The sequence below is a fragment of the Myotis lucifugus genome, unplaced genomic scaffold (assembly GCF_000147115.1).
Source record: "Myotis lucifugus unplaced genomic scaffold, Myoluc2.0 scaffold_9, whole genome shotgun sequence".
NCBI lineage: Eukaryota > Metazoa > Chordata > Mammalia > Chiroptera > Vespertilionidae > Myotis > Myotis lucifugus.
In genome coordinates this window covers 4,503,802-4,529,216 of record NW_005871057.1, presented here as the reverse complement: position 1 = coordinate 4,529,216, position 25,415 = coordinate 4,503,802, and the positions used below count along the sequence as shown (strand labels likewise).

The following is a 25,415-nucleotide window of genomic DNA, read 5'->3' as shown; positions in this document are numbered from 1 at the left end:
CAAGCTGGCAACCTACAGTAAAAAATATCACATATTATCACCAGGGACTGTCACTTAAGGAATAACTTGATCACGTGACTATCTATGAAACAACCATTATGGCCAAGGAAGGGAACATACTCAAGGTCAGGCCTGTTGACTTGCTCTTTTCTGGAGCCAGGAAGTACAGTCAATCCCACCTGAACCACATGGCCTGAGAAAAGGAAAACTGGATGTTGTCTCCAGAAGTGGGAGATCCAGAGAAAACATAGGGGGACAGGTTAAGAGGATATTATAATACTCCTGGATAGAGATAACCATAGTTTATATTGAGAGTAGAGCTTTAAGAGGGACTTAGGAGAGTAAATTCATAGAATTGTGTAATGAATTAGACAAGAGGTTAAGAAGATTGAAGTATCAGAAGTGTGTCCTAAGTTTCATGTTTACATAACTGGTGACATCATTCACTGAAGAGTCAACACGGAAAAGGAGCCAGGTTAAAAGGTAGGGGAGACAGGCAGAACTGCATGAGTTTAATTTAATTTAAACATATTTAGTTGGAGGTGCCATTGAGGTCTAAAGATCAGTTGGACATACAGGTCTAAAGATCAAGGAAGGCACCTGGGCTAGAGATGTAAGCTTGCCCAGCACAGGAACAGTTCACAGATTTGAAGGAGTCTTGACCATGGATGGTGACAGAGGCAAAGCCAGATTTTGGTGAATGGGTGGCACAGGTGAAAGGTAAGGAAATAGAGACAGCAAGTGTAGACTAGTTATTGTGGTAGATTAGATGTGGCTACAGATTAATTACTATTTCTCCCATTGAAAAGTGAAGTTTAATGTGCTTCTCAGTGATTCTAGGCTGGCTTTAGTTATTTGTTTGACCAGAAGAATGCTGCAGATGTAATATTCTGGGACTTCCAATCTTAGGTCATAAGAAGCCTTGTAACTTCTATCTGAGTCTCCTGGAACATGTGCTGTGTAGAAGCCCAAATAGCCAGCCCAAATAATTTGCTCTTGGACAAATTATTAAGCTCCTTAAGCCTCAATGTTCTTATCTATAATAATAAAAGCATAATATGCTAATTAGACCAGATAGCCAAACAACCTTCCGGATGTCATTCTGGATGAAGCCACGGAGGCAGGGGCTGAGGCAGAGGTGGTTAGGGGCAATCAGGCAGGCCGGTGAGCAGTTAGGGGCAATGAGACAGGCAGGCAGAGTGGTTAGAGGCGATCAGGAAGGCAGGCAGTCAGGTGAGCTGTTAGGAGCCAGCAGTCCCAGATTTCAAGAGGGATGTTCGAACTGGCAGTTGGACATCCCCCGAGGGGTCCTAGATTGTGAGGGGGACCAGGCCGGGCTGAGGGACCACCCCGCCCCCCCCCCGCCTCTAGTTTGCATTATAAGTACTCAATATGGCTAGTTGCTGTTTTATCATTATTTCCCACTTAGTTTTGAATGAAATAAATTATCATAAGTGGAAATAAGGTTTACTTTTCTTTACAAAAAGATTATTTTTATATTTTAACATAATATAATAATTTTAGTGGTAACTATAATCTTATCATAAGCTGTCATTTAACCCATTTTACAGATGTGGCAAGTAAAATGAAAAAGAGTGCAATACATTAGAAATTTTAAACATAGTTTAGACTTTGGATTAAATTCTAGATCTCTGCTCAGCAAATGTACCATATTATTAAACAATTAAATCAGTAGTCAACTAAAATATCTAATTAGAATTCTTAAAAGCGATATATTTGATGTTTAGTGGTTTTTTTGCAACAATGTGGGAACATTCAGTGGTGATATTTCAGAGGTACTTTGCCATTTGAGCAGGACTTTTCTGAAGTTACAAATAGCTTTACTCTAGCATCATTCCCAGAAATACCATCTCTGAAAGGCAGATATTTAAATTACTACTTTAACCTAGTAATTGTTATAACCCAAAGAAAGATTTTCAAGGAATACCATTCCCAGATTAATTATTTGTAAAAATGCCATCTTAAAGAACTTATGGGTATAATACAGCCACTAATCTTATCTGACTTGCATCTTTCAAATGAGAAAAAAAATAGGAGCACTCAAGACACCTTAACCATAACTAAAGCCACTTGCTTCCAAATAGTACTTCCCCACTTCCATAACCTCACTGGACAGTGTCCTATGGAACCCAGTGAGTTTGCATTTCCCAGGAGTCTCTTTCCACTCTTATTTCCTAAGAACCTCCTTCCCATCAGGTTTGTAGATAGTAAAGAGAACATTTACCTGGTTGCTCCTAGAAATTTGACTGTTGGTTGTATTTTTCCATCAGCTGAGGTGAGGTGGTCTGATAAGAGATCAGTGGCAGCCCAGTTGTTCACTTCAGGGATTTATAGATGACAAAATCCTGTCCTTACGTGATTATTTTGCCAATATCACTCCTCCCCCCCCACCCCCCACTTCTGTGTCTGGTCTACTAGAGAACCAATTTCTGAAGTCCCCATGTCAGAACAGTGTGCATGACTGCAAGTGACATGCTGTGCTGAGCTGTTTCTGAGTAGACACCAGCCTTCAATGTTACTGCACTGAAAATGAGATGCGTTGAGCAAGCTGGCAGGGAGAGTATTGTCTTTGTTGATACATTGATCACCACCTGTATTAAATCCAGACCGCTGGAAAACTCTTAACTAAATACTTTTAGGCATGATAATATCCACTGAGAATAGCAAACACATCTACCAGTTATAGAAATAACTGGGGTTTGGTTAAGAAAGTTAATTTTTATTCACTTGAGTTAAAAATTACCTAATATTCTTTGCTTACTTTTATTAAATAGAACTCAGCATGGTAATGTGTTTTAAAACTGACCTTTAAAAAACAAGCCTATCTTTGGATAGTCCTTTTTATTCTAATTCTAGTAAGAACAACAGCAAAACTGCAACCTCTCCATAGAACAATGGTGGGGAACACCCAGCCCATGAGCCCTGTAAGGCCCGAGAAATCATTGGTCTGCTCCTGCCAAGGCACTTGGGGTGAGTTAATTAAATGTCTGAGCAAATATAGCAGCTAATTTTTAAGTTGATAATTTTGTATGGCCTGTGAATGATTTTATAAATATCCAAATGACCCTTGGCAAAAAAAGGTTCCCTACCCCTGCGATAGAAATATAGAAAGGAGAACAATGTACCTAGCACAGTGTCTAAAAAAGTGAATAACTCCAACTTATGCTGCAACTACATGTGAATCTCTATCATGTTCTCTTAAATTCTCCTCACACTCCCAAATCATGGACAAAAAAGACTTGCCTGTGTGCTAAAAGCCAGTATTCCATACTAGACCAGATGCTAACAGAGTGACAGTGGCTACATTATTTTTTGGTACTCAGCCTCCCCCCTCTCCCTCCCTTTATAGAATAATTTCTATTCTTTTAAGTCTTATAACTGGATAAGCTCAAGAAATCAATCACATCAGAAAGAAGGGAAACCCTTTCTGAGAACAGTATGACTGGCAAGCTGTGGCAGAGTCTGGCCACTTTGCTTGGTTAACAGATATAACTATAAACCCTTGGCAATTTTAAACGAATGTCCAAGTTAGAAGATGAAACAATTATTTGTAGTGTTCTCTGTGCACAGTTACTTTAAATGCTTCAACGATATTGCTTGTTTCTTTCTCTCAATGATAAACTTGTGAAAATTATCCCAATGATAATCTCAACCTAATTTTCCACATAATTGTTCTATTTTTTTCATCTTAAGTGATGAACACTAAAAGACCCACGCCCACCACACACACACACACACACACACACACACACGCGCGCGCGCGCAAACTATGCTTAATAAGATCAAAAAGGCTGTGAAAAGAAGGAAGCCAATTGCAGTTTGGTTCACTTTACTATATAATTTGTGTATGTTTTCTTAAAAGCAGCACTTGAACAATGCAAAAAAAATCAGTTCAATACTTTTGAATATTTTATTGAAAACATTAATACATTAATGTATCAAGATTTGTTTCAGGCAAGTAGATAAAGTAAATATTACCTAATTCATGATTTATGATGTACTATAGGTATTAAAATAATGTAATGCTCTTTTTTGTTTAAGCAAATGTTATTGTCCTGAATAATTTCTATCTTCCTCCACACACACATAAACTGAAATTATATGGTACAGCACTTACAGGGACAATTTTATTCAGCAGGCTCCCTTGAAATATCATTAAAATGGAAACATGCTTTTTTTAATTTGAGACATCAACAGGACATAAACTGAGTCCATGAGATGGTAAATATTCAGATTTATCATCTAAGCCAACTTCTTTGTTATTTTCAGTCCTACCTTAAAGATTTTATGTCAATGACTATGCTAATTCTATTAGGGGCATTCTTTCAAAAAATCATGAAGCAAAATATTTATTCATTTAAACAATTTTATTTATGGTGGAATTTTCAAAATGTCTTGTATCTTGAAATTATCCACAAAGTACTATTTTGTGCTTACATTAAAAAGATGTATTTCTTATAAGAAAAGATAAAATATGTACCATTAGACAGTATTATTATATTTTTATTTAATACTATATAACCAAGGATTAAAGAGAAAAACATTAAATATATTTAAATTTTCCTATAACTGATTTCCAGCTGTTCTAATGTTTTGAAGAAAAAATAAAGATCTAAACACCAGAGATAATATTTGATAAGCGATATTAATAAAAACATAATTTAAGCATTGCAACAAGCTACCTTCAATAAGTTGCTCCATATCAGAAATAATATTATTGGAACTAAGTATCTAAAGCAAAGAATAAAAGAGCTGAAGGATGAGGAAAGATATAAGTATTAATGGCAATGGTCACTTTTTAGTTAAATACATTTCTTATAAAGTGGCAAGATAATATGTACAAATTTACAACTGAAAGGAAATCTTTATATATGAGTCGACTTGCTTTTGGACACTTTGGGCATCCTTCTTTCTGTAGGCCCTCCTGGCAGAACTGGTGGAAACTAGATTTTTAGTTCATAGCACATGATAGATTAGCCTTGAACTAGAAGCCCCTGGAGTTGCAGGCTGTGAATCAGTGCTGGCAACTGGGGAGAGAGAGGCCGGGTGCTGCAGAGGCAATCCAGGTTGCTCTGAGTTGGTGATCCGATCCACTATGCTGGATAAGCAATCCAGGCTGGATAAGGAGCTTTTATCTGTGGCATATACTATGGACACAAAGAGAAAATCATTAAAAAGAAATTCCCAAATGTATAGCCTTGCTTATGTTGTTGCCCTTTAAACCGTAGTTCAGCTCTTTTGACACCAAGGGGTCAGCTGGTCTCAGAAAGCCTGATGTAGAAATCTTCAACAAATATCGAGCAATTCATTGGCAGTGAATGTAGGGAGTGAAAAGTCCTTCTAGTACTATTGCAAGAAAAAGTGCACGTGTGTGTATCTGTTAGGTGGATTTTGATTTTTTTAAAAGTGTGTGTGTGTGTGTGTGTGTGTGTGTGTGTGTGTGTGTGTCCCTTTTGCTCTGCCAAGATCTCTGCATAAGAACCATCAATCTATTCCCTTCCTGGATACTTTGGGAAAGAGGGACTGCTTTGACAGGTTCTAACTGTGAAGGTGAACTTGTCTTTAAACTCTTCTGAAGCCATCAATTCTTACCATTTGGTACATCAGGACAGTAGATGCTGTCAAAACTGTTGCTCTTTCTGGACCAGACAGGGCTGTTACATTCAGGCTGTAATATAAGACACAAAAGAAGAAGCTTGTTTTCAGGTCTTGGCAAAAAATTCTCTGCTCTAGAGGAAGGCAGGGCTTGCCCACCAAGCTCCCTAAACTGACCACTGTCAATCACCTTCATTGCCTTGATTTAGGAAGGGTTAGCCCCACCAAACTGCAAGGGCACCGAGGTCAATCTCTGTGCTTGGACAAGAGGAAAGCAGCAGCCAGGGGGAGAGGGGGTGGAGTTCAGCAGCCATGTGCATTGGGTTAACCATGCAAAATGGATTGGAGTAGAAGGAAGCCACACTAATTCAGGGAGAGAACACTTTCCCAGGGCAAAAACACATTAAAACCTGGCAGTGTTGGAGCAGACGCCCTCTGTAAAGAATGCGTCAACATCTCCTTCCAGCCAGGCCTCGGCAGAGCAGGGACCGCAGCCCATGCATGTCTTTCTGTTTCCTCATTAAGTTACAAACTGTGGGGCAGTGGGGGCTTGAAAGAGATGTCCTTAGATGTTAGTATACGACAGGGTCCGCTGGTGGTATATTTTGGAAATAAACTGAGTGATGGTGAAATATGTGATTGATCCCTCACAGCCACCTATGTCCCGGGACAACTGTCTCCTGCAATGCCCAGCTAGAACCTGCTAGGAAGTCAAAGGAAAGTCCTGTTCAACAGCTGTCTCCTGGCATCTTTCCAAATGTGGCATCTCTCTTCTCTTACAGCAGTGGTTCTCAACCTTGGCTGCACATTAGAATCACCTGGGAATCTTTTTAAAATCCCGATTTCTGGGCCTCATCCTCCGGAAATTCTGCTTCTTTGTTATGGGGTGGGGCCACAACATTAGTAACAAAGAAACAGAATTTCTAGAGGATGAGGCCCAGAAATCGGGATTTTATAAAGATTCCCAGGTGATTCTAATGTGCAGCCAAGGTTGAGAACCACTGACTTACAGCCACTACCATCCCACCCCCAACTGCCAAGAAAATAATCACTGAACATTTAGCTGCCACACCTGGTTTAAAGGACATATAAGGAGTATGGGGAAAGATAGGGGTGCCCGGGTAAGTACCAGAGCTGTCCCTTACCATGCCGTCGGAGCAGTTGGAGGTGGGGCTGGCGGGCTCGGAGCAGCTCTGTCCTGGCATGCCATAGTAGTTCTCCACCTGCTCTCTCAGCAGCTCCTGCAGGCTCTCTATGTAGCGGATGGCATTTCTGAGGATCTCAACCTTGGGCAGCCTCTGGTTGGGGTTGGTCGTGGTGCACCTCTTGAGCGTCTCGAAAGCCTGGTTGACCTTCTTCAGGCGTCTCCGCTCGCGCATGGTGGCCGCCTTCCGCCTGTCCATGGTGGTGGACTTCCTCTTGCATGCCTTGCAGGCCCACATGAGGCAGTGGCCGGCCTGGTGGTGGCCCGAAGGTGCTCGCACGTGCTCGTCCTCGTCGGAGCCTTGCAGCTCTGCTTTGTGCGCCCCGAAGGCAGCCACCTGAGGCTCAAACTCGTCCCCGAACTCGCCCTCGGGGGACGGGATGCAGGAGCCGTCGTAGAAATACTCAGAAGGCGAGAACTGGCAGCCTTCCATCATGTCCATCCTCTGTGGCGACGCCGGCGGTGCACCTGGACAGCAGCGAAAGGGATGGAGAGAAACTGGAGCCTGGTGCCGCTGGGGGCCGGCAAACCCGGCGAGGCTCCCGGGTCGGTTTCTCTGGGTAATTAACAAAGGCAGACGCCTGGCGGCCCGGGTCGGCCTGGCCGGGGTTAGGGCTCCTTATATATTCTTGAGGGAGGGAGGCCGGCCCCAGTGGCCAGGCACTATTAGCATATCCCACCGCAACCCCCACCGGGGCTGTCTGGGCAAACCCCCGCCTACCCTCCAGAGACAATTTGCTGTTCGCTGCCCCTTTGACGCTAATGGTTTTACTGCCTCTCTGCTGGGCGGGGGGACCGTCCCCGACCCGCTCACTTGCACTCTCTAGATTGATTCGCTTACAAAGTGTTGCACACAAAAGAAACGAAGGAGTTCCAACTTTTGGCCATTGCGCGCACAATTTGGAAAATGTAAAAGCCCACCTGCCTACCCACGCCTGGACGAAAGGAATCACCTCATTCTTAAGCGTTTGTTTCTCTTTTTAATGAACTTTAGTTATCTCGGGATTTCTTTTTGTCAGTGGACCGGAATAACAGTTGCTAAAAACTTGAATGGACACTTTCAGTCATGGGCTGAGTTTGGATGGTTCCATTTCGTTTTGATCAGATGGTCATTTTCTCAGTCCTGTGTGACTGGGGGCAGGCGGGAGCTCTGCGTTCTCTCTGCGTGTCTATTCATCTACCAGGAGGTGTGCTCACGGGCCAGGTGATGGGGAAAGTCCTCCCTCCTTTCCCCGTTCCGCACGCATTTCACGAGCGCCTCCTCCTTGTACCAGGCCTTCCCTAGACCTCATGGGGCCTGCGCTCCGCACAGCCGCATCTCTGGCATTTGCATGAGAAGAAACGCAGTTTTAGAAGGTGAACTCCCTTCCCAGGGGCGCGTCTCCTTTCTCCCCCTCTTTCTGCCCCGCCCTGTCCCTTCCACAGACTAAACAGCCAAGCCGAGCTTTGGGGTCGCTAATTTTCTGCTTTCAGGCAAACTAACACCGTTACAGATGCATCCCAGCTGCCAGTACAGCGATCCCTCTCAGCTCGTGTAAAATTTCCAGCTCAAACCCTGAGCAACTTCACACACTCCCGCGATAAAAGCCTCCCCGAAAAGCCATCGTCAGAGGGCCTTTGAAACTTCGGTGGGTAGAAGAGGAGAGGGGAGGGCTGTCACTTAAGCAAGAATAAATCTATTAATCAGCTCTTGCCAGGTCCTCCTCTGCCCTTCGCCCACGTCAGATCACTAGGGGTTGGGGGTCCTGCTGCTTATCGGTAGGAAAAACAATTGATGAAGGTTTACACAAACAGACTTAAGCAGACTGGGGTTTTGGATCAGAGCTTGCAGTCCCTATTAAAACCGGAGGGATTGTTCTCAGCCGGATCTACAGTAAGTGTGGTGGCTCCAAAGTTACTTGGGGGTAGTGTGGTGCTTTCCTTTCTACTACTTTTCCTGCAATTATTTTCCTAAAGGAACCCTGACTGGCTGATCCCATGTCTGCAGGGGCCAGAGAAGTGCTAACTTCTCAGGGTGAGATCCGCTCTCCAAAATGAAGGCCGGGAAAACCAGGGGTGGGAGAGTGCCAGGCACTAAGGTTTGCTACAGGGTGCTGGTAGCAGTCCCTCGCCCAGGTTTTGCCATCCCTAAGGCAAAGACACCGCTACCACCACACTTTGAACACCCAATTGTCTGGCCAGTGGGAAATCCGTCTGCATCTTATTTAGGACTCTTAGCAAGTGGATGCTTTTGACATGAATACAGTACCCAGGGCCACACCAGATAACAGAATCAGTGTCCTCAAGGACGCCGGAGGAATGAAGGCTGTATCCACCCAGGTAAAAACATTCGCATCTGTGCACGTTGCTGCCTCTGAAATACTATAGTGGGGAGATATTCTCACCCAGGAATTCTCGGCCAGATCCCACAGGTTCTGGCCCGCAGCAATGCCAGCACTTCCTCTGGCGATGGAGCTCAGATGTTAGCACACTGGCCTAAGCTCAACAGAATTACGTGCAGGTTTATGATTTGGGCAAAAATAAAGTTGCTCTTAACGTTTAGGTGGGAGATAGAAGTTGGGCTCCTGCAAGCCTTCCAGCTGATTTCTTTCCTCAAGGCACTGAATGTGCTTTGTACCCAACCCCTCAGCGTGGGATATTTGTAGCAAACAATTATTAAGACTTTTCTATTTGCCGAAGCACGTTCTCAACCCTACCCACGTATTTATTCGTTCGTTTGCTACTTCCAATGATACTATGGGAACTACTTGTTTTTAGATTCACTTTTTAAAGAGGGTAACCAAAGCTCAACGAGGGAGGAGGTAGCAATTTGCCACAGGCCACACAGTATTGGCAACTAGGCATTCCTTTGTCTAACTTAGGCTTCTAAAGGTGAATTGTGTTGTTTGTTTTTCTCCCGACTCAGGCACCGTGCGCCTGCTTTGCGCCGCAGAGCAGAAACTCGCCAAGCGGGATGTCTTGCCCTGCACTCCCGGTCCTGGGAAGAAGCTGTCGCTCCAAGGCTCTGTCAGTAGTGGTAGTTCTCAGAAGTCAGTGCTGTCTTTGGTAAGGTGATCTCAAAACAAATTGACCAGAGTGTGGCTGGCGAGTGGAACTAAAGAATTCAAGAAAACACAAGAGTCTGGTGGCTTAATGGGACTAGCTAGGCGGGGAGACAGGGTCCTGGGTTGAAGACCCTTGGGATTCAAGTGCTGAAAATAGGGTCTCAGAGCACCAAAGTAAAAAAAAATAAAAAAAGACAAAACTTTTAAACTGCTGTCAGGGGCCAGAGGAGAAAGATAAAAAAAAATAGGAGGCAGTATACATAGGAAGCCAGCACCTCAAAGATGCCTAGGGCTCCCAAATTCAGGAGCGGTCCTGCTGCTTTTTTCCTAGGGAAAACATGTGAGAGAAAAATGGGAAACTGGGTGAGCGATACAGAGAAAAAAAATGTTTTCTCAGTGGAGAAGTTGAACAGAGAAATATGAAAAAGTTAAAAACCACTTAAAAATATCTGCTGGTTATTCGGGTATTCTCTTTTATTCAAAATCAGATTAGGTTCTGGCTTTTGTTCCTCATAGAAAATAATAAAAATACAAACTCTTTTCTACTATTTCTCCAGAGAAGTGGGACCTCTTACAGTAGAGAAAACTCACATGTGTTTAATTAAGTAATCAGGATGTTAGAAATGATATGCCAGCGTTGCTAGGAAACCCCAGAACAGGCAGATGAGGGGAAGAAAACCAAGCTATGGCCTGTTGTTATAAATGAAAGCCCACCAGGGTTCTGGTGAAGTAGATAGATAACTTAAATTTTACATTTTACGTTCTTAATAAAAATAAACACGTTTGATTTTCTTATAAGGTAGACTTATAAGAAGGTTTTAATTGCATAGACCTTTAAGTAATCATCAACTTGTTTTTTGTTGTGTGTGTGTGTGTGTGTGTGTGTGTGTGTTTTAGGTAACCTATTTTAGTTGAAGCATTATGGCAACAATCTTAGTGTTGATGGACAGACAACACCAGCAAAATGATGCTCAGAGCTTCCTTTACTAGTAAAATTTGCCTACCTTAGGAAGTCTATATACTTCTCTTAGTTGGAGAAGATATACCCAGAGAGATACATCCATTTCAATTCACTTCTGCCTCTACCTGAGACACTGTCAACTCCTGGACAAACGGAGTTGTTCCAGAAGTTTTTGCTTATTATATATGAGTGCACAATGTGCTAAACAATTTCAAACTGCCATTAGCTCTGGGAACCAGAAACACCTAAGTAAACACATTAGTACCTGCCAAAGCTGCTGGAAAAATTTGTGGAGAAGACAGCTGAGGAAGACATTGGCCTCTGCTTGAATTCGAAGGCTCCCAGGAGAGATCAAAGGCCTAAGGAAGGACTTTCAGCAGCCTTGAGAGTAGAGAAAGTAGCCAGTTCTGGCAACATTATCTTGGTTCCAACAACAAGCAAGGCATAGCCATTCCATCTCATAAGCTGACTCTGAACAAGGCTAACAAAATTGCTTTTTTCAGAATAAAACCTCTAGGACCAAGGGTCATTTTTTCTAACACTTCTTTTGAGTTTAAGGGAGTCACTATGGGGTCTGTTGGGGAAATGTCTTGATGGGTTGGCTCTTTGAGGAAAAACCATGTTATTGCTAATTTATTAATGCATTAAATTAGGAAATGATATGTTCAAAGTTTAAATTAAAATATTTAAAAATATTTTTAGCTATGATTTTCTGGGAGGATGATTTTAAGATAAATAAATGGGATAAAATATTACTTAGAGAAAGTACAAATAAATGCATTGTAACTTCAAGTAAAAAATACCTTTAGGTTAAAAGTTACTTTAGCAACCCAAGACTTCTCTGGTAGTCACAAGAGTAGTTGGGAACACTGAATTTCAGCACCAACTCCCACCCTGCCCCAAACATGTGAAAAAGTAAAAAAAAAAAAGAAAAGAAAAGAAAAGAAAAAAAAGATTATATTAGACATAAGTGAATTTCTACTACCTTCAGGCTTGGAATTCAATGATTCAGGTGTGATAATTAAAGATAGAGAAAGCTGACATTTCATGTTTTGCAAATTATTTCTATAGTAATATAAAACAGAAAATCACTCCTTATTTCATACTTGATAACTTTATGCCTGTCTCTGAGAGGAGGGTCAGTTTAAATCCCAAATTACTGATCTTTACCAAGTTATTACATCTTGATTTTCTGCTTCCATGGCCCTATTTGTTTTGGCTTTGGCCTTAATAAAGATTGTCATCATTAATGTCCAATGAAAACACTTTAATTGCAAACACACCAAGAATTTCATTGGAAAGCCTAACATGTTAACTATATAGCAATGGAGGTCACATGAAGTCTTTGGGAAATGTTTGCTCTATTTAACGAAGAGACTTCTGTAGGCAAACTTATTCTAAACAATTTCTCAAATTACCCAACTAGGAGAGATAGAGAGGATTTGGTTTGCAAAGACTGAATCAAATCTATCAGCAAGTAAAGTCCATGAATTGAAAAAAAGCATTCTGCTACTGAGCAGTTTAAAATGCAAATTTTATAAATATGTGTGCAATCATAAATTAGTTCACTTGGTCGATTATGATATTTGATTTCACTATGGCATGAACTTGATTTTTTAAAAATATAGGTGTGTGTATATACACACATTTCAGGGAAAAGCCTTATTGATTCTCAGGGAAAAAACACACATAGATACCTAAAAAGGGTGATTAATGGTTATACACACCTCCCAGACATATTCACACGTGTCCTGATTGGATCATTTGAAATGCTTTCCCACTTATTTTTAAATTAAATTACTACTCTAAGGTAGAGTTTACTAGCTAATCTTTCTTGAGACAAAGATTTTGGTAAATAATTGCCAAAGAGAGCCAAATTATTCCACAGACAGTAAATGTTCCTTCTTATTCCCCAAGGCTTCTTTTTTGGGGTGCATGGTGGTTGGGAGAACAAGCCTGTGATATCAGCTGGCTCTGAGTCCTGGCTCTATACTTACAAGAACCTCTCTGTCCCAAAGAGTCCCTTTCCCTAAACTAGATGTGACAATAGTACTTCTCTTGCAGCTTGTTGTGAGATTATATGAGCTAATATGTAAAATGCTACAAATGGCTCATTCAGGTTGCTCTTGGTCTCATTGTCAAATATACTTTCCCCTACAAAGGCTGGATCGGAAGGAACTGTGGCTTCTGGTGGGAGAAAAGCCTCCTGATGGTCCATTTATATTTGTGAATGAAAAACAGAGAGAGCTGGCATTGAGTGTTTATATTGCGCCCTCTTTTTTTCTAAGCAGCTTACGTGGGCTATCTCAGTGAATCCTGACAGCCCCAGGAGTTGAGCGCTATTATTGTCCCCATTATTTTATAAATGAAGAAATGGACGACGAGAGCAGCAATTACAGTCCAAGGTTACCCAGTAGCAGCCTGCATTCAGTCTAGCTTGTCAGCACCCACAGAGGCCGTTTACAAAATCCACTAACACTCCCGCCTGCTCTTCTCAAACCTTTGAGAGGGATTACATGTCAATGTCAGTTTTCGCTGTGAAACTTCCTGCATTTTAAAAGCATTCTAGGAGAAATTAGAGGCTCAGAAAACAAAGTGACTATCACCCTCAGAGCAGCCCTTTGAGATGGAAAAGGGGCAATTCCTGCTCCAGGCCTGAAGGGGGCGCTGCCTGTGGCGGTCCTGAAACTGTGTTGTGCAACAGGAAGGTCCCGAAGGGCGTGTTAGGAAGCAAGGTTGGTCTGGGAAATACTGAATTCAATTTGATTTTCACATTTTCCAGCTGAGGACGGACTAGCGGTGAGGATAAAGAGGGAAGGGAGGAGTGGGGAGGGGGAGTCCACCGGAAGGTCCCATTTACCGAATGCAAGAGAGAAGTCGTGATACCAAAGAAATGGCTTGCTCCTCTCGTCTGCTTTACTTCCCACTGCGATTCTTGGTGGTCGCTCCTGCCTGAGGTTACAGGATAAACAAACCTGGCACACGTTGTAAAATCCTCACCCTGAGGAGCTCCTGGGGAGGCCAGCCTCTCTGGGGCTTTGCTATTTGGCCCAGCTAAGAGGTTTCATGTGTGTTGTTGTTGTCCTTTGCCCTCAGCATTTGACCCTTCCCTCTCTTGAAGCAACCCTTCCTCACCCCACCTCAATAGATTGTCTCCTTCTTTTCTCTTTCTACTTGGAACACTAACCCAGGCCACACAAGGCCTTGAGGATAGTCCGGTCTTCTAGCCACCAGTTTAGTTCAAGAAAACTGGGGAGGGTCCCCGAGACCGGGCAGTGCAGCCCCTGGGGGCTCCAGGTCAATGCTTTTTATGCAAGGGCGGGGGCCTGGAGAAAGTCAAAGAGGGAAAGTCATTCGGCCTAAATTAGCTGGAGATCTTTTAGAAAAACAAGCGAAGAGTTTTGGTGTGGCAATTTCTTGCAACAATGAGATTTTACTGGATTGAAAATTCAGTCAACTTTGGGTAAGCAAGTCTCACCCAGAGCTCCAGGTACAGGACAGAAACAGAACGAGAAAGTATGCTGATACAAGAAAAAAAAGGACATTTTCCTCCTGGATATTCCTCACGTATAGAAAAGCAAACAGTTTAATTCAGACATAGAAAAACAACCCGTTTTCCTTCCTTTAAATCAGCCTTTAAGAAATCACCCAGATAAATGGGCTGGTGATGTCTAAATTAAAATATGGCTCTCTATATATTTGTTCAGCTGAATCGAAATAGGACCAACTTTATTCATACAGAAACTCATTTTTTAATATTACAATACCAGGATCCTCTCACATTGTATATACAATATGTCTGTTACTTTACAATATATATTTCTTAGGTTTACATATAAAATGAAAGTACTAAGATTATTTACAAATATACATTCAACACCCCTAACATTTAAATGCAACGTTCCCACTTTGTGTTAGACAGGAATGAACTTCTTTTGATCATGGCACAAAAGAATCACCGTAATAAAAGGAAATATATTATAAAACCAACCAAACAGTAGCAAAGTAAGGCTGCTAGACCTACGCCACTCGCTGTTCCAAAAAGATGAAAGCCCAGAGCCCAAAGGCATCCGAGCGTGCACAACAGTTTCGGAGAAGTTTCTTTGTGTCTCCTTCCCTTTCACAAACGTCTGCGGTCTGGGTTCCTCAACGTGAGTGTAATGTGAACTAATCCGAAGGATTAGTCGAAGGAGGGAGGGTGGGATCTTCCTGCTGCCGCGACCATCCCCAACGCCGGCTCCCAGTTACTTCTCCACCACCTCCTCCACGCAGGGGAGTTTGCGCTCCTCCGAGGAAATACTGTCCACGATGGAAGAAAGGCACCGAAGGCTGCTTGAGGCCGAGGAATCAATGCTTGTCCCTCCTGAGCACAGAAAACACACAAACATAGCAGCCAAGGAAGACAGAGAGGCAGCCCCGCGCCCGGCTCCAGGCCTCTCAGGCAACCCCGGGGCACAGGGTCCCCGCGCGAAAAGAGCGCACTTCTCCCCGGGCGCGCGCGTCCCTGCTGTGGATCTGAGCCTGGCCTGCCCGGCGCGAGCAACCAGCCCCCTCCCGGGGTGTTCCCTAGCGCGGCGCCCCTGCTTTCACTTACCTTCCTTGGCAGTGATCACGAGCCCCCTGGAATGATCCGAAACACTTGGCCACTGGGAGCTGCAGGTGCGCAGGAAATCCGCACCCTCGAGCTGGAGAAAAACCAAGGCAGCAGATTAGAAAATAAACATCGGTTCCGGGGATGGGGGTGCCTTTGTGGGGATATCTCCCCTGCTTCCTCGGGCCGGGCCGGGTGCGCATTTCCTGCCTATTGCAGGCACCCCGTGTCCAGGGGTCACTGGGGGTTCATTAGAGAGGGAGCTGGAGGGGCGGGCGAGGAAGGGGGACGGGAAAAGAGACCCAACAGCTGGATGGGAAAGCCCCAGGGAAAGCGGCTAATCAGACTCTGTCTGTATTCCCCTGCCTGGGCAGCATGTGGCCTTACATTCTCTTGTTTGGGTCTGTAGTTAAAGGGGTCCACCCCCAGCTCCTGCATTTTCTCCTGCTGATCCAGGCGGTGCAGCAGGTCCTGCAGCCGCTCGATGTAGCTGATGGCGCTCCGCAGAATCTCCACCTTGGGCAGCCTCTGGTTGGGGTTGGCCACAGTCCTTCGCTTCAGAGCCTCGAAGGCCTCGTTGATTTTCTTTAGCCGCCTCCTCTCGCGCAGGGTGGCGGCTTTCCGTCTGTCGGTGGGGGCAGATTTTCTCTTGCAGGTCTTACAAGCCCAGATGAGGCATTGGCCCGGACAGTGGGGAGGCTGTAGGCCTGGGGGCGCCAGGACGTGTTCCTCTCCGCTGCTGCTGTCGCTCCCAGCTTCCGGGGGCATTTGGTCCTGGCAGGGGGATAGGGTACCATCGCTCCCTGGATACAGAGGAGAGCCCTCTGCCACTTCTAAGGGCTGCAGGGTAACATTTTCCCCGTCCAAGTAAAAGAAATAGGAGCCAGTTTCAAAAAGGTCCATCATCATGTTCTCCTCCTTGGCCTCTGACTCAGTCTGAACTGGGTGATGGGCTCAAAAACCCAGAGGAACCACCCAGATGGCATTTAATTAGTGCGGTGACATAAGTCACCCCAGCTTTATATATAGTAGCTCCTGAAACTCAATCCAACTTTTAGCTGTCATGGAGCATCAGTCTCCCAATGTGGTTACAGCCAGTGCTCTCTAGAACATCTAGTCTGAAAGAAAACTGAGAAGTGTCACCCCCAGAATGAGGTGTCAATCTACATGCAGGACAGGTTGAAACAAAATTCATGGAGAGAGCCCCACAATTTAAGCACAGAATCCAATGCTTCCATTTGGGGCAGTTTAAATGCTAACCTGCTTACAGGACAACTTCAAAACAACTGGGGATTAACACTGCCCCATTCCCCTCCCCCAGGCTCATCTGAATTCTAAGTATAGATCCATGATGAAAGATTTCAAAGGCAATAGCCATCGCTCCAAAATAGCCTGGTTAGTATTTGCAGAGTGGTTCAGTTCTTTTCTCTCCTGTCTGTCAAAAAGATGCTATTCCTGTGATTAAAACCATTACAGTCCTTCAAAGGGTTTACATGACTTTCAGGCTGCGGCCTCAGTAGCAGCAGGTAAATCTCTTTCCTCTCTTTTAATAAGGCAGTTAGATGGTTTGGGAATTGGAGGGGGTGGTCGGAGGGTGCTCAGATTCCTTCCTTTGCTATCTTTTTTTTGGAGGGGTGGCAACCAAAATCTGAATTCTGTACCTCTCCTAGGTGGCATAGCAGTACCTATGAGGTAAGGGGTGGAACAGAGGATGTGAATGCAATACATGTAATAACCTGTTTAAAGATCGTTTTTAGTGGAAACAAGACTTCCACTAAAACTAGACGATGTTTCAAGACTCATTGTGGCCCCCCACTTCAAGGCGCCTGTTATGGCTCCTGTTCTACACAGCTTTTGCGTTGGTGTGCTCGCTGTCCATTGACTCCAAATCAGTTGTTTCATAGGATTCAGATGAGAAAGGCAGCCACTGAAGCACAAGCAAGGCAACAGAACTTTAATTACTGCTTCCCTAAGGCCCAATGCACGCAAGTACGGTGGTTGGAAGGCAGTACAATGTCAGGATGAAGCGCAGAGGCCCTAGATTCTAAGGACTCCCTTGAAGTCCTAGCTTCATTCATTTCTATCTATGTGTGCATAGGTAAGCATTAGATCTCAATTTCTTCAAGGTAATAGCAGTTGCTTAACAGAATCTTGGTGAGGATTTGATCCCATGATAGGCATGTGAAGCCTATAGCCCATATTAACTGCTAGATAAGCATTAGTGCATAAGGCTATGTCAGGGCTCAGACCATTTCTCTGGAAGGAAATAAAGCACAGCTATTGTTATTTTTTTCTCATTTGTTATTGTATTCTTTCCCTCCTCTTTTTTCTTTTATTTTTGTTCCTTTCATTTATTTTTTCCTTTCCTTTCTTTTTTCTTTTCTCTTTTTTCCTCTCCTTTCCTTTCCTTTCTTTTCTTTTCCTTTTCTTTCTTTTTCCCCCTTAGAGTTCTGGAAGGACCCACTCCACCTGTAAGTGGCCTTTCAAATGAGAATCTTTGGTTTGGGCCTGTATAGTTAGTGCCTGAAAAACTGGATGGGAACCAAGCAGTGATAATTATAGGCTATGTTCAATATGACTTCACTTTTTTAAATGAATAGAGTGAAGACAATGCCATGAATCAATGGTCAGACAATGTAGGAACTAGCTACATTTTCCAGCCAAGTCGCTTATTCAAAAAGTAATTCTTCAGTCTCTTTATATTGAGCCACAGGTGTTAGGTTGACATTTGGGGCTGTTTTTATGTATTTGTTGTTGTGCAGCCGAATAATTCCTTATCAAATTTGAGAATGAATCAATTTTTTTGGAAAAGCAGGGAGCATAGGTAAGAATAATAATAAAAAGATACGTATTTTGTGATAGTTTCTCCTATTTCCGCCAGCGCCCTGGTTGCGGTAATGTCAGCAGATAAGACTGCAGATTGGAGGCTCCAACAACACAGGACAAACATCCATTATGGAAAGTTACCCTGTGTCTTAACCACACTCTTATGCTGCATTTTATAATGTAAAGATAACTTTAAAAGGCGCGTTTAACCAATACAATTACATAGCATAGTTGCAAAGATTACTAAGATAATAATAACTGAAATTAATTTATTCAACATTTTTGGGTACCTACAAAGTGCCAGACAGTGTCCTGGATACTACGGATAAAGAGGTGAAAATGATCACTTGTGGAGTTTGGATGTAGAAGGGTGGGTGAAATTGACAACGATATATATAAAAAAAGTGTGTGGAGGAGAAATGGCCCTGGAACTGGGGTATGGCTGGCCTAGATTTTAATCATTTGGGGCCTATGAGGGTTTAGTCAATTCTAACACCTCAAATTCCCAATTTTTTAATCTATAAAATTGATACAATGACAAAAGATATCATACTCTCAAAGACTGGAATAAATATGACATTTTAAAAAATGCAAAATCACTTAAAAATATTGCATACTCTATAAAAGTACTTTTTATTACTTTCTTAGCTTTCTTAGATATAGAGAAAAACTGAGATAGGAAAAATATTGCTTCTAAGGAATTTTGTTGTTTGGATAATAGATATAACATTTAAGGTGGTATAATTCTTAGACTCACCACTGATTTTAAGAGGTATTGGAGAGATGTGAGAGTCTGTACATCATGAGCTGTTAAAGAATAGGAAAGTGTGCTCTTTCTCCTTTATTTTTCCCTCATTTAAGTGTTTCCACTTGAGAAACAGTAGTTCAAAATGTAGAAAGAAAATATTCTAGAAAAAAGTAGAAAAATCTTTGAGGTGCTGATCAAGAATAACCTCTCAGGCATTTCAACCTTCACTATCAAATGATCATTTCTTATCAAATTACAAAGCTCCTTTCCAACATTTTGTAAAACTTAAGTCAGCAAAATTAGTGTTGTTGTTCGTTTTGGTCGACACTTCTCTGTTGTTGTTTTGGGGTGGGAGTGGGAGGAGAGAAAAAGGAAATGCCAGCTTGGGAAATAACCATCCTTTATTAGATTAGGTAATGGGAAAATATGCAATGATTCCAAGTGAACTAGTGAACTCTTGGAACTCCAATTGTTTGCAAAATCTGAGATGTCTGTAATTGCAATTACATTATTTTTCAGAAGAACTTGGAAGCCACAAACCTTGACAAGTGGTCAAAACAAGTTTATGAAAACTGAAATCCCCTAGGCTTTAAATAATTCAAATTACATGTTTAAAAATTAGGGAAAAAAGTAGATAATAATAAGAGAACAATAATATTAAGTTTTAATAAATTACTTAACAGATCTAAAACAAGGTTAGTGATTGAGTTTTCAAATAGTTTGCCACCCCATTGCTCTTACTTTACACTTAGGTATCTGTAAATGCATTTTCTTTCTATCATCTTCATAAAAGATTGAGTATGTATAGTTCTCTGCTTGAGAAGGAGTGGGAGGGAAAGGCTTATGGTTCTCACTCTGGTGGATTTTAGCTCTGAGCCTTGGGGATAGTGGTGTATGTGATGGAAAAACAGAGCTCTGGAGTGAGACAGAATTGCAGTCCTAGCCGTTATTATGTGTTCGAAGCCTCATTTTTATAAGAGATCAAATGGCATATATAATACATACATCATAGGCTTGTTGTATTTTATATAATGTATTGTTGTGCAATGATGTATGCTGAGTCCATGATATGAAATAACTCAACAAATGTGCATTTCCATTCTTCTCCTACTCAATTCATAAGGCCTCTTATTGAAATAGCCATAGTGAATTAATTGAAAAACCTAGATTTGGTAACACTGCTGTTTAAAATAAATGTAAGGATTTATTTGTTAATGTTATAATGGAAGTGAAAATATTGAAACTAGTGACTTAAATCATAGTGTTTCACGTATTTTTGCCCTCAACATAGTTCCAGTTTACTGGAGGACAGCCATTAATTTAAAAATCACACAAAGAAATAACTGAGCTGGGAATGGAAAGGAGTATGGTTCTACACGAGTGTATAACAATGAAGAGTGTGTCATGAATGGGAAGCTTGGGAAAGGATGATTGGAGATAGAAGTTACTGAGATGTTGGGTTGCTATTTCTAGGGAGCAAAGTTGAAGCTTCATAGCAAACCTGGGGATTGAGAAGGTGACAGAATGAGGAAGCTCATGGAAGAAATGGACATGGGTGAGGGCTTGTTATATAAACTGGCGAAGATATTTTTGTGGGTTAGGTCTAAGGGATATGACCATATTGTTGCATAGTTGTGTTCAAAGAAAGCAGCTTCAGTTATAGCTAAGAAAGTAGGACTGGGGGATAGACAGGAAAAATGATGATACTGCCATTTACCTAATCTGCAGACAGTTTGTACCCAGAGATTACCAAACACTGTGGTAAAAATAGGTCTGACTTAGACCCATAGAACATTCCAGTATTGAAAAGAGAGAGAAGAGAGAAAAGGGTAGAATAAAGAGGGGGCTCGGGAGAGGAGAAAAAGAAAATGAGAAGAACCTAGTCCACCCTGCAGGTAGAGAAAGGATCAACTAGGAAGGCCAGTGAGTGTCTCAATAGAAGGTGAAGGAAGCCCCGCTGCCTGAAAGGGAAAATTCAGAAGAGTCAGATTAATGCTTTAAACTGGTGGTAGCTAAATGAGTAACAAGAACCTGTGCACCTGTAACTTACCTAATCTGCACAGAGTTTGTGCCCAGAGATTCCCAAACACCGTGGTAAAAATAGGTTTGCACTTAGACCCACAGAGCATGCCAGTCACTTCAAAGGAGCTGGGGGAGGAGCACAAACCAAGCAGAAGAAAAGGAAAGATTTTAAAGACCAAATGGCTGCCATGAGAAGTGATACAGAGAAATGAGGATGCTGTGGAGCAGCCCTTTTAAAACAGTTCCAAAGACATTAGGCGGTGATTTAAGTCACTAGTTTCACGGAGGAACCAGCCGGCTGCTCTTCAGAGCTTCCATGAAATACATATTTTGCTCTTTGCTCTCACCCCTAATTCCCTTTCAATCGGGAGTAGAACGTGACTGCCACAAAAACCTGTATTTAGTTCACATACTGCTGCAAAGTGCTACTTAAAGAGGCTACTGCTCATTTCTAAGTTTCTAGACATAATTTCCAAGGAAGGAGACAATGAATGCTCTTCTACCTGAGAGACAGTCCTAGGAGCTTAAAAAATGAAGTCCTCTTCATAATTTCCCAGGCCCCCCTACTTTTCACTCAGGTTTACGAATTTTGAGAGTAAAATTTGTGAACCAATAGAATCTTTCAGGTTAAGTATTGCTTCCTGGTGGGTTACCAACTGCCACAGGTTTGCTTAGGATGGGTGCCCCTGAGGTTCGCCTTGTGCTTTAAAGCTGGGAAAATCCCAGGCAAATCACCCTCCTTCCCAGAAAAATAGAATAGATGCTATTCACAAATAAGAACTATGAGCAGAATATATAATGTAAACTTTTTATTTACAAAACTTACAGTGATTACAAATGCAGGGTTTGGTGTTAGATCCAAATTTTAGGTCCAGTTCTGCCACTTGCTAATAGTTGACCTTAGGCAAGTTATATTACTTCTCTAAGTCTCAATTAACTAATTCATAAAGTAGAAATACTGTTACTTTATAAGGTTGTTTTAAAGATTAAAAAATGTCAGTGAAGCATTTATTAGACAGTGTTAGCACAGCAAATTCTCTATGTTATTTAACTGTTGATTGAAGAAAAGAAAAAATCACCCATCTACATGTTGCCTCAATAAATCATATTCTGCGTGTTTTTTTTGCTCACTACATGAACAAAAATTGTATGTAATATAATATTACATAATATAAATTTTGTATTATAGGATTTAACAAAATAAATATAAATAAATGTAACATAAATATAATACAATATTGGCTCTGTCACTTAAAATATTACATAAACATTTTATGCTACAAATGTTTAAAATGTCTAAGATGTATAAAATGATTTTTCACTATTGTTTACATCTTTTAAGAACTAAAAGAATTGTGATATTCAGATAATCCGAATTATAGTAGTGTCTGGTGTTACTAACTTGCTAAGCTAAACAGATGTCTCTAGTATAGAATGGTTAGCCAAGTATTTTGTTACTGCCCTCCAACTGGCTGGTTATGACATATTGTCTAAAATAGTTGGTGCTTTGATGCCTATGTCAGAGCCTACTGTGACAAATAGTCACCACTGTACAAACACATTTATTCCATAAAAAGTTTTTCTACCAGTTTGGAAGGAAAGTTGTTTAATCAGATGTACACACACATTTTACACTTTTTCAGAAGCTTAGACATTTTTGCCTTCAAACAATAGATGTCAGTTTTGATAATATTAAGTGATAGAAAAGTGCCAAAAGTTATAATATGTTTAATTGCATATAATCTGGAGCTTTGTAAGTATCTGCATTATATGTTTTACATATCACTAATCACAAAAAAATTAATCATGTTAAGTTTTAGCTTCCCTTATTTCATATCTGGGCTATATGTACTTGGTAAAGCCTTGCTATGTAATTTTACAAGATAATTGTGATCTTTTTATTAAAGCATATAAATAGATTTTTCATTTTTCTGTACTTAAGTATAAACCATTATGAGATTTAATACATTTGACAATATAAATTCAAGAATTGGTGCTTTTAGAATATAGATAAAAAATATATAAATGTTTTATTTTGTAAACTTGTAGCCATTATTGAACAGAAGAGAAAATGTAGCAGGCCCTGAATGCTTAAAAGGAGTGATCTCATTACCTGTTGTTTTACCAAGTGTGTTATATAGTTATCTTTATTTTAAAGAGAGAATAACAAAGCAAAGAGAAATTAATCTACTTGCCCAAGGTCACATGCTTATAAACTAAGTTCTATTTCCTGTAATCACAAAGTAATTATTCTGAGCCTGCTTTTACTAACCAATAAAAGAATAGTCTTCAGTGAAAAAAAAATCTAGGATAAACTAATTTAGAGGACCTTTGAGTATTTATTTGCTCACCTGAAGGGTAAGTTACATTTTTCTGCTAGAGTGACTAAGAGAGGCACTATTGATAGCTGTTGGCTGATATTTGGACCTGCATACTGTCCCATTGGGAAATAATGATGCAATGGTGTTTTCCCGTACACTGCCATGTACAGACAGTCTGTCCCAGAAGTCACAAAACGGATGTTCTCATAAAAATGCTTGAAATCCGTGCTCTATTTCATTATTTAAAATATATACACTAAGACAGCAAGGCAGGACCTGGAGAGCATTATGCAAAGCAAAATAAGCCAGTCAGAGAAAGATAAGTATTACATGATCTTACTCACATGTGGAATCTAATGAATAAAATAAACTGACAAACACAATAGGTCCAGAGACATAAAAGCATGGAACAGACCATAGAATCTCAGAGGGAAGGGAGGGGAAGGTAGATGGATAGGAAGAGATCAACCAAAGAATTTGTATGCATATATGCATAACCCATGGACACAGACAATAAGGTGGGGAAAGATTGGGCAGGGAGATGGAGGCAGGTTAGAAGAGTTCAATGGGGGAAAAAGTGGGATATATGTAATATTTTCAACAATAAAGATTAAAAAAATAAAAATAAATTTTAAAAATGAAGCAAAGGGGAAAAAGATGGAGTAGTTTAGCCTATTTAGGATAGGGCAAAAGTTGGGTAGAGAGAACATACTAAATAGGTCTTGATTTATACAATGCTCACATATCTGTTTTTCTCCCTTCCCCTTTAGTCTATTCCACTTACAATAGCCACAAAGACTAGAATTAAGGGATGTCAGCAGATGGAAGGTGTCTGGAACCAATATTACATACTCCTAATCAAAAGCTATGTACTATTGAGTTGGCTCGGACTCCTGGAGATTCTATGAATGAGTGATGTCGACAATGTTCTGATCTCAACAGTCCTGCTCAGCTCCTGTTGACCCATTCCTATGGCTTCTTTAATGGAATCAATCCATCTCATATTTGGTCTTCCTCTTTTCCTGTTGCCTTCTTTTGTTCCCAGAATTATTGTCTTTTCTAAGAAACCTGCCTTCTCATGATGTACCTGAAGTAGGGCAACTTTAGTTTTGTTATTTTTCCTTCCAGCAATGTTTCAGGCTTAATTTGCTCTAGGACCCACTCGTTTGCCTTTCTTGTGGTCCAGGGTATCCATAGAGCCTTCATCTAACACCGTATTTCAAATGAATTAATTTTTTCTTCCTATCATCCTTCACAGCTTTCACATTGTACATAGTAATTGGGAATAAGAGGGTGTAGTTGATTTTAGCTTTGATCTCTAATGACACATCTTTGCTCAAAGGCTATGATTTACCTATAATCTGTTGGGCCACCATGAGTGGTCAATATATGACCTCCTGAATATTGGGTGTCTCAGATGTATTTGATGATTTGATGCTTAATCAATTCCTTCCTGTGTTGACAAGCATAGGCTACACCTACTTTATCTATGTTTCACATGTTTTCCAAAACATTTGCTTTTATATTTAGTTTCATCTATTGTCCTTGTTTTCTCCTCTATTCTCTATGGTAGAATTGAATATTCTTAAGTAACAGAAAATGTATAATTTTTATATGCTTGTCAACTAGAAGTGCTATTTCTTGATGTTTTTAGTTTCTTAACTAACTTGTTTGAATTATGTAACATTAATCTGTCTTTATAAAAGTTTTATTTCCTCTAATCTCTAATTGTCCTCATTCATCCCTTGTTTTTGGCTTATTTTTGAAAGTTGATATTTTACTTATTTATAGCCCCCAAACCCAAACCTATATTCCACAGGTTTATGTATTTGCTGAAGAAAAACTATCACTTACTACAATCCTTCTTGGATTTTCAGATTTCATGTTATGTTACAAACATTGATATGATTAACTATCGAGCAATAGATCTAAGTTTATTTCACATTATCTGCATTTTCTATTTATTATATATATATATTAAATTCAATATAACTTTTTTCTTTTAAAAATACATCCTCTCAAATGTTTTGTTAAGTTACCAGACTTGTTAAAAGAAGAGTTTTACTCATAGACACAGACAAA

General features: G+C 41.0%; 2 protein-coding genes across 2 annotated transcripts; both read right to left on the bottom strand.

Annotated features, from left to right (window-relative positions):
• Positions 1-4,379: 4,379 nt before the first annotated feature.
• On the bottom strand, positions 4,380-7,392 carry MYF5 (myogenic factor 5). Its single transcript, XM_006083967.1, has 3 exons — positions 6,762-7,392; positions 5,614-5,689; positions 4,380-5,168 (listed from the first exon to the last, which is right to left on the bottom strand). Exons 1-3 carry the CDS (start codon positions 7,260-7,262, stop codon positions 4,978-4,980), a joined length of 768 nt encoding a protein of 255 aa, XP_006084029.1. The 5' UTR covers positions 7,263-7,392; the 3' UTR covers positions 4,380-4,977.
• A 7,145-nt stretch (positions 7,393-14,537) lies between these two features.
• On the bottom strand, positions 14,538-16,474 carry MYF6 (myogenic factor 6). The gene is made up of 3 exons (XM_006083966.3): positions 15,804-16,474; positions 15,420-15,510; positions 14,538-15,188 (listed from the first exon to the last, which is right to left on the bottom strand). The coding sequence occupies exons 1-3, from the start codon at positions 16,323-16,325 to the stop codon at positions 15,070-15,072; spliced, it is 732 nt and encodes a 243-aa protein (XP_006084028.1). The 5' UTR covers positions 16,326-16,474; the 3' UTR covers positions 14,538-15,069.
• Between the last annotated feature and the right edge of the window lie 8,941 nt (positions 16,475-25,415).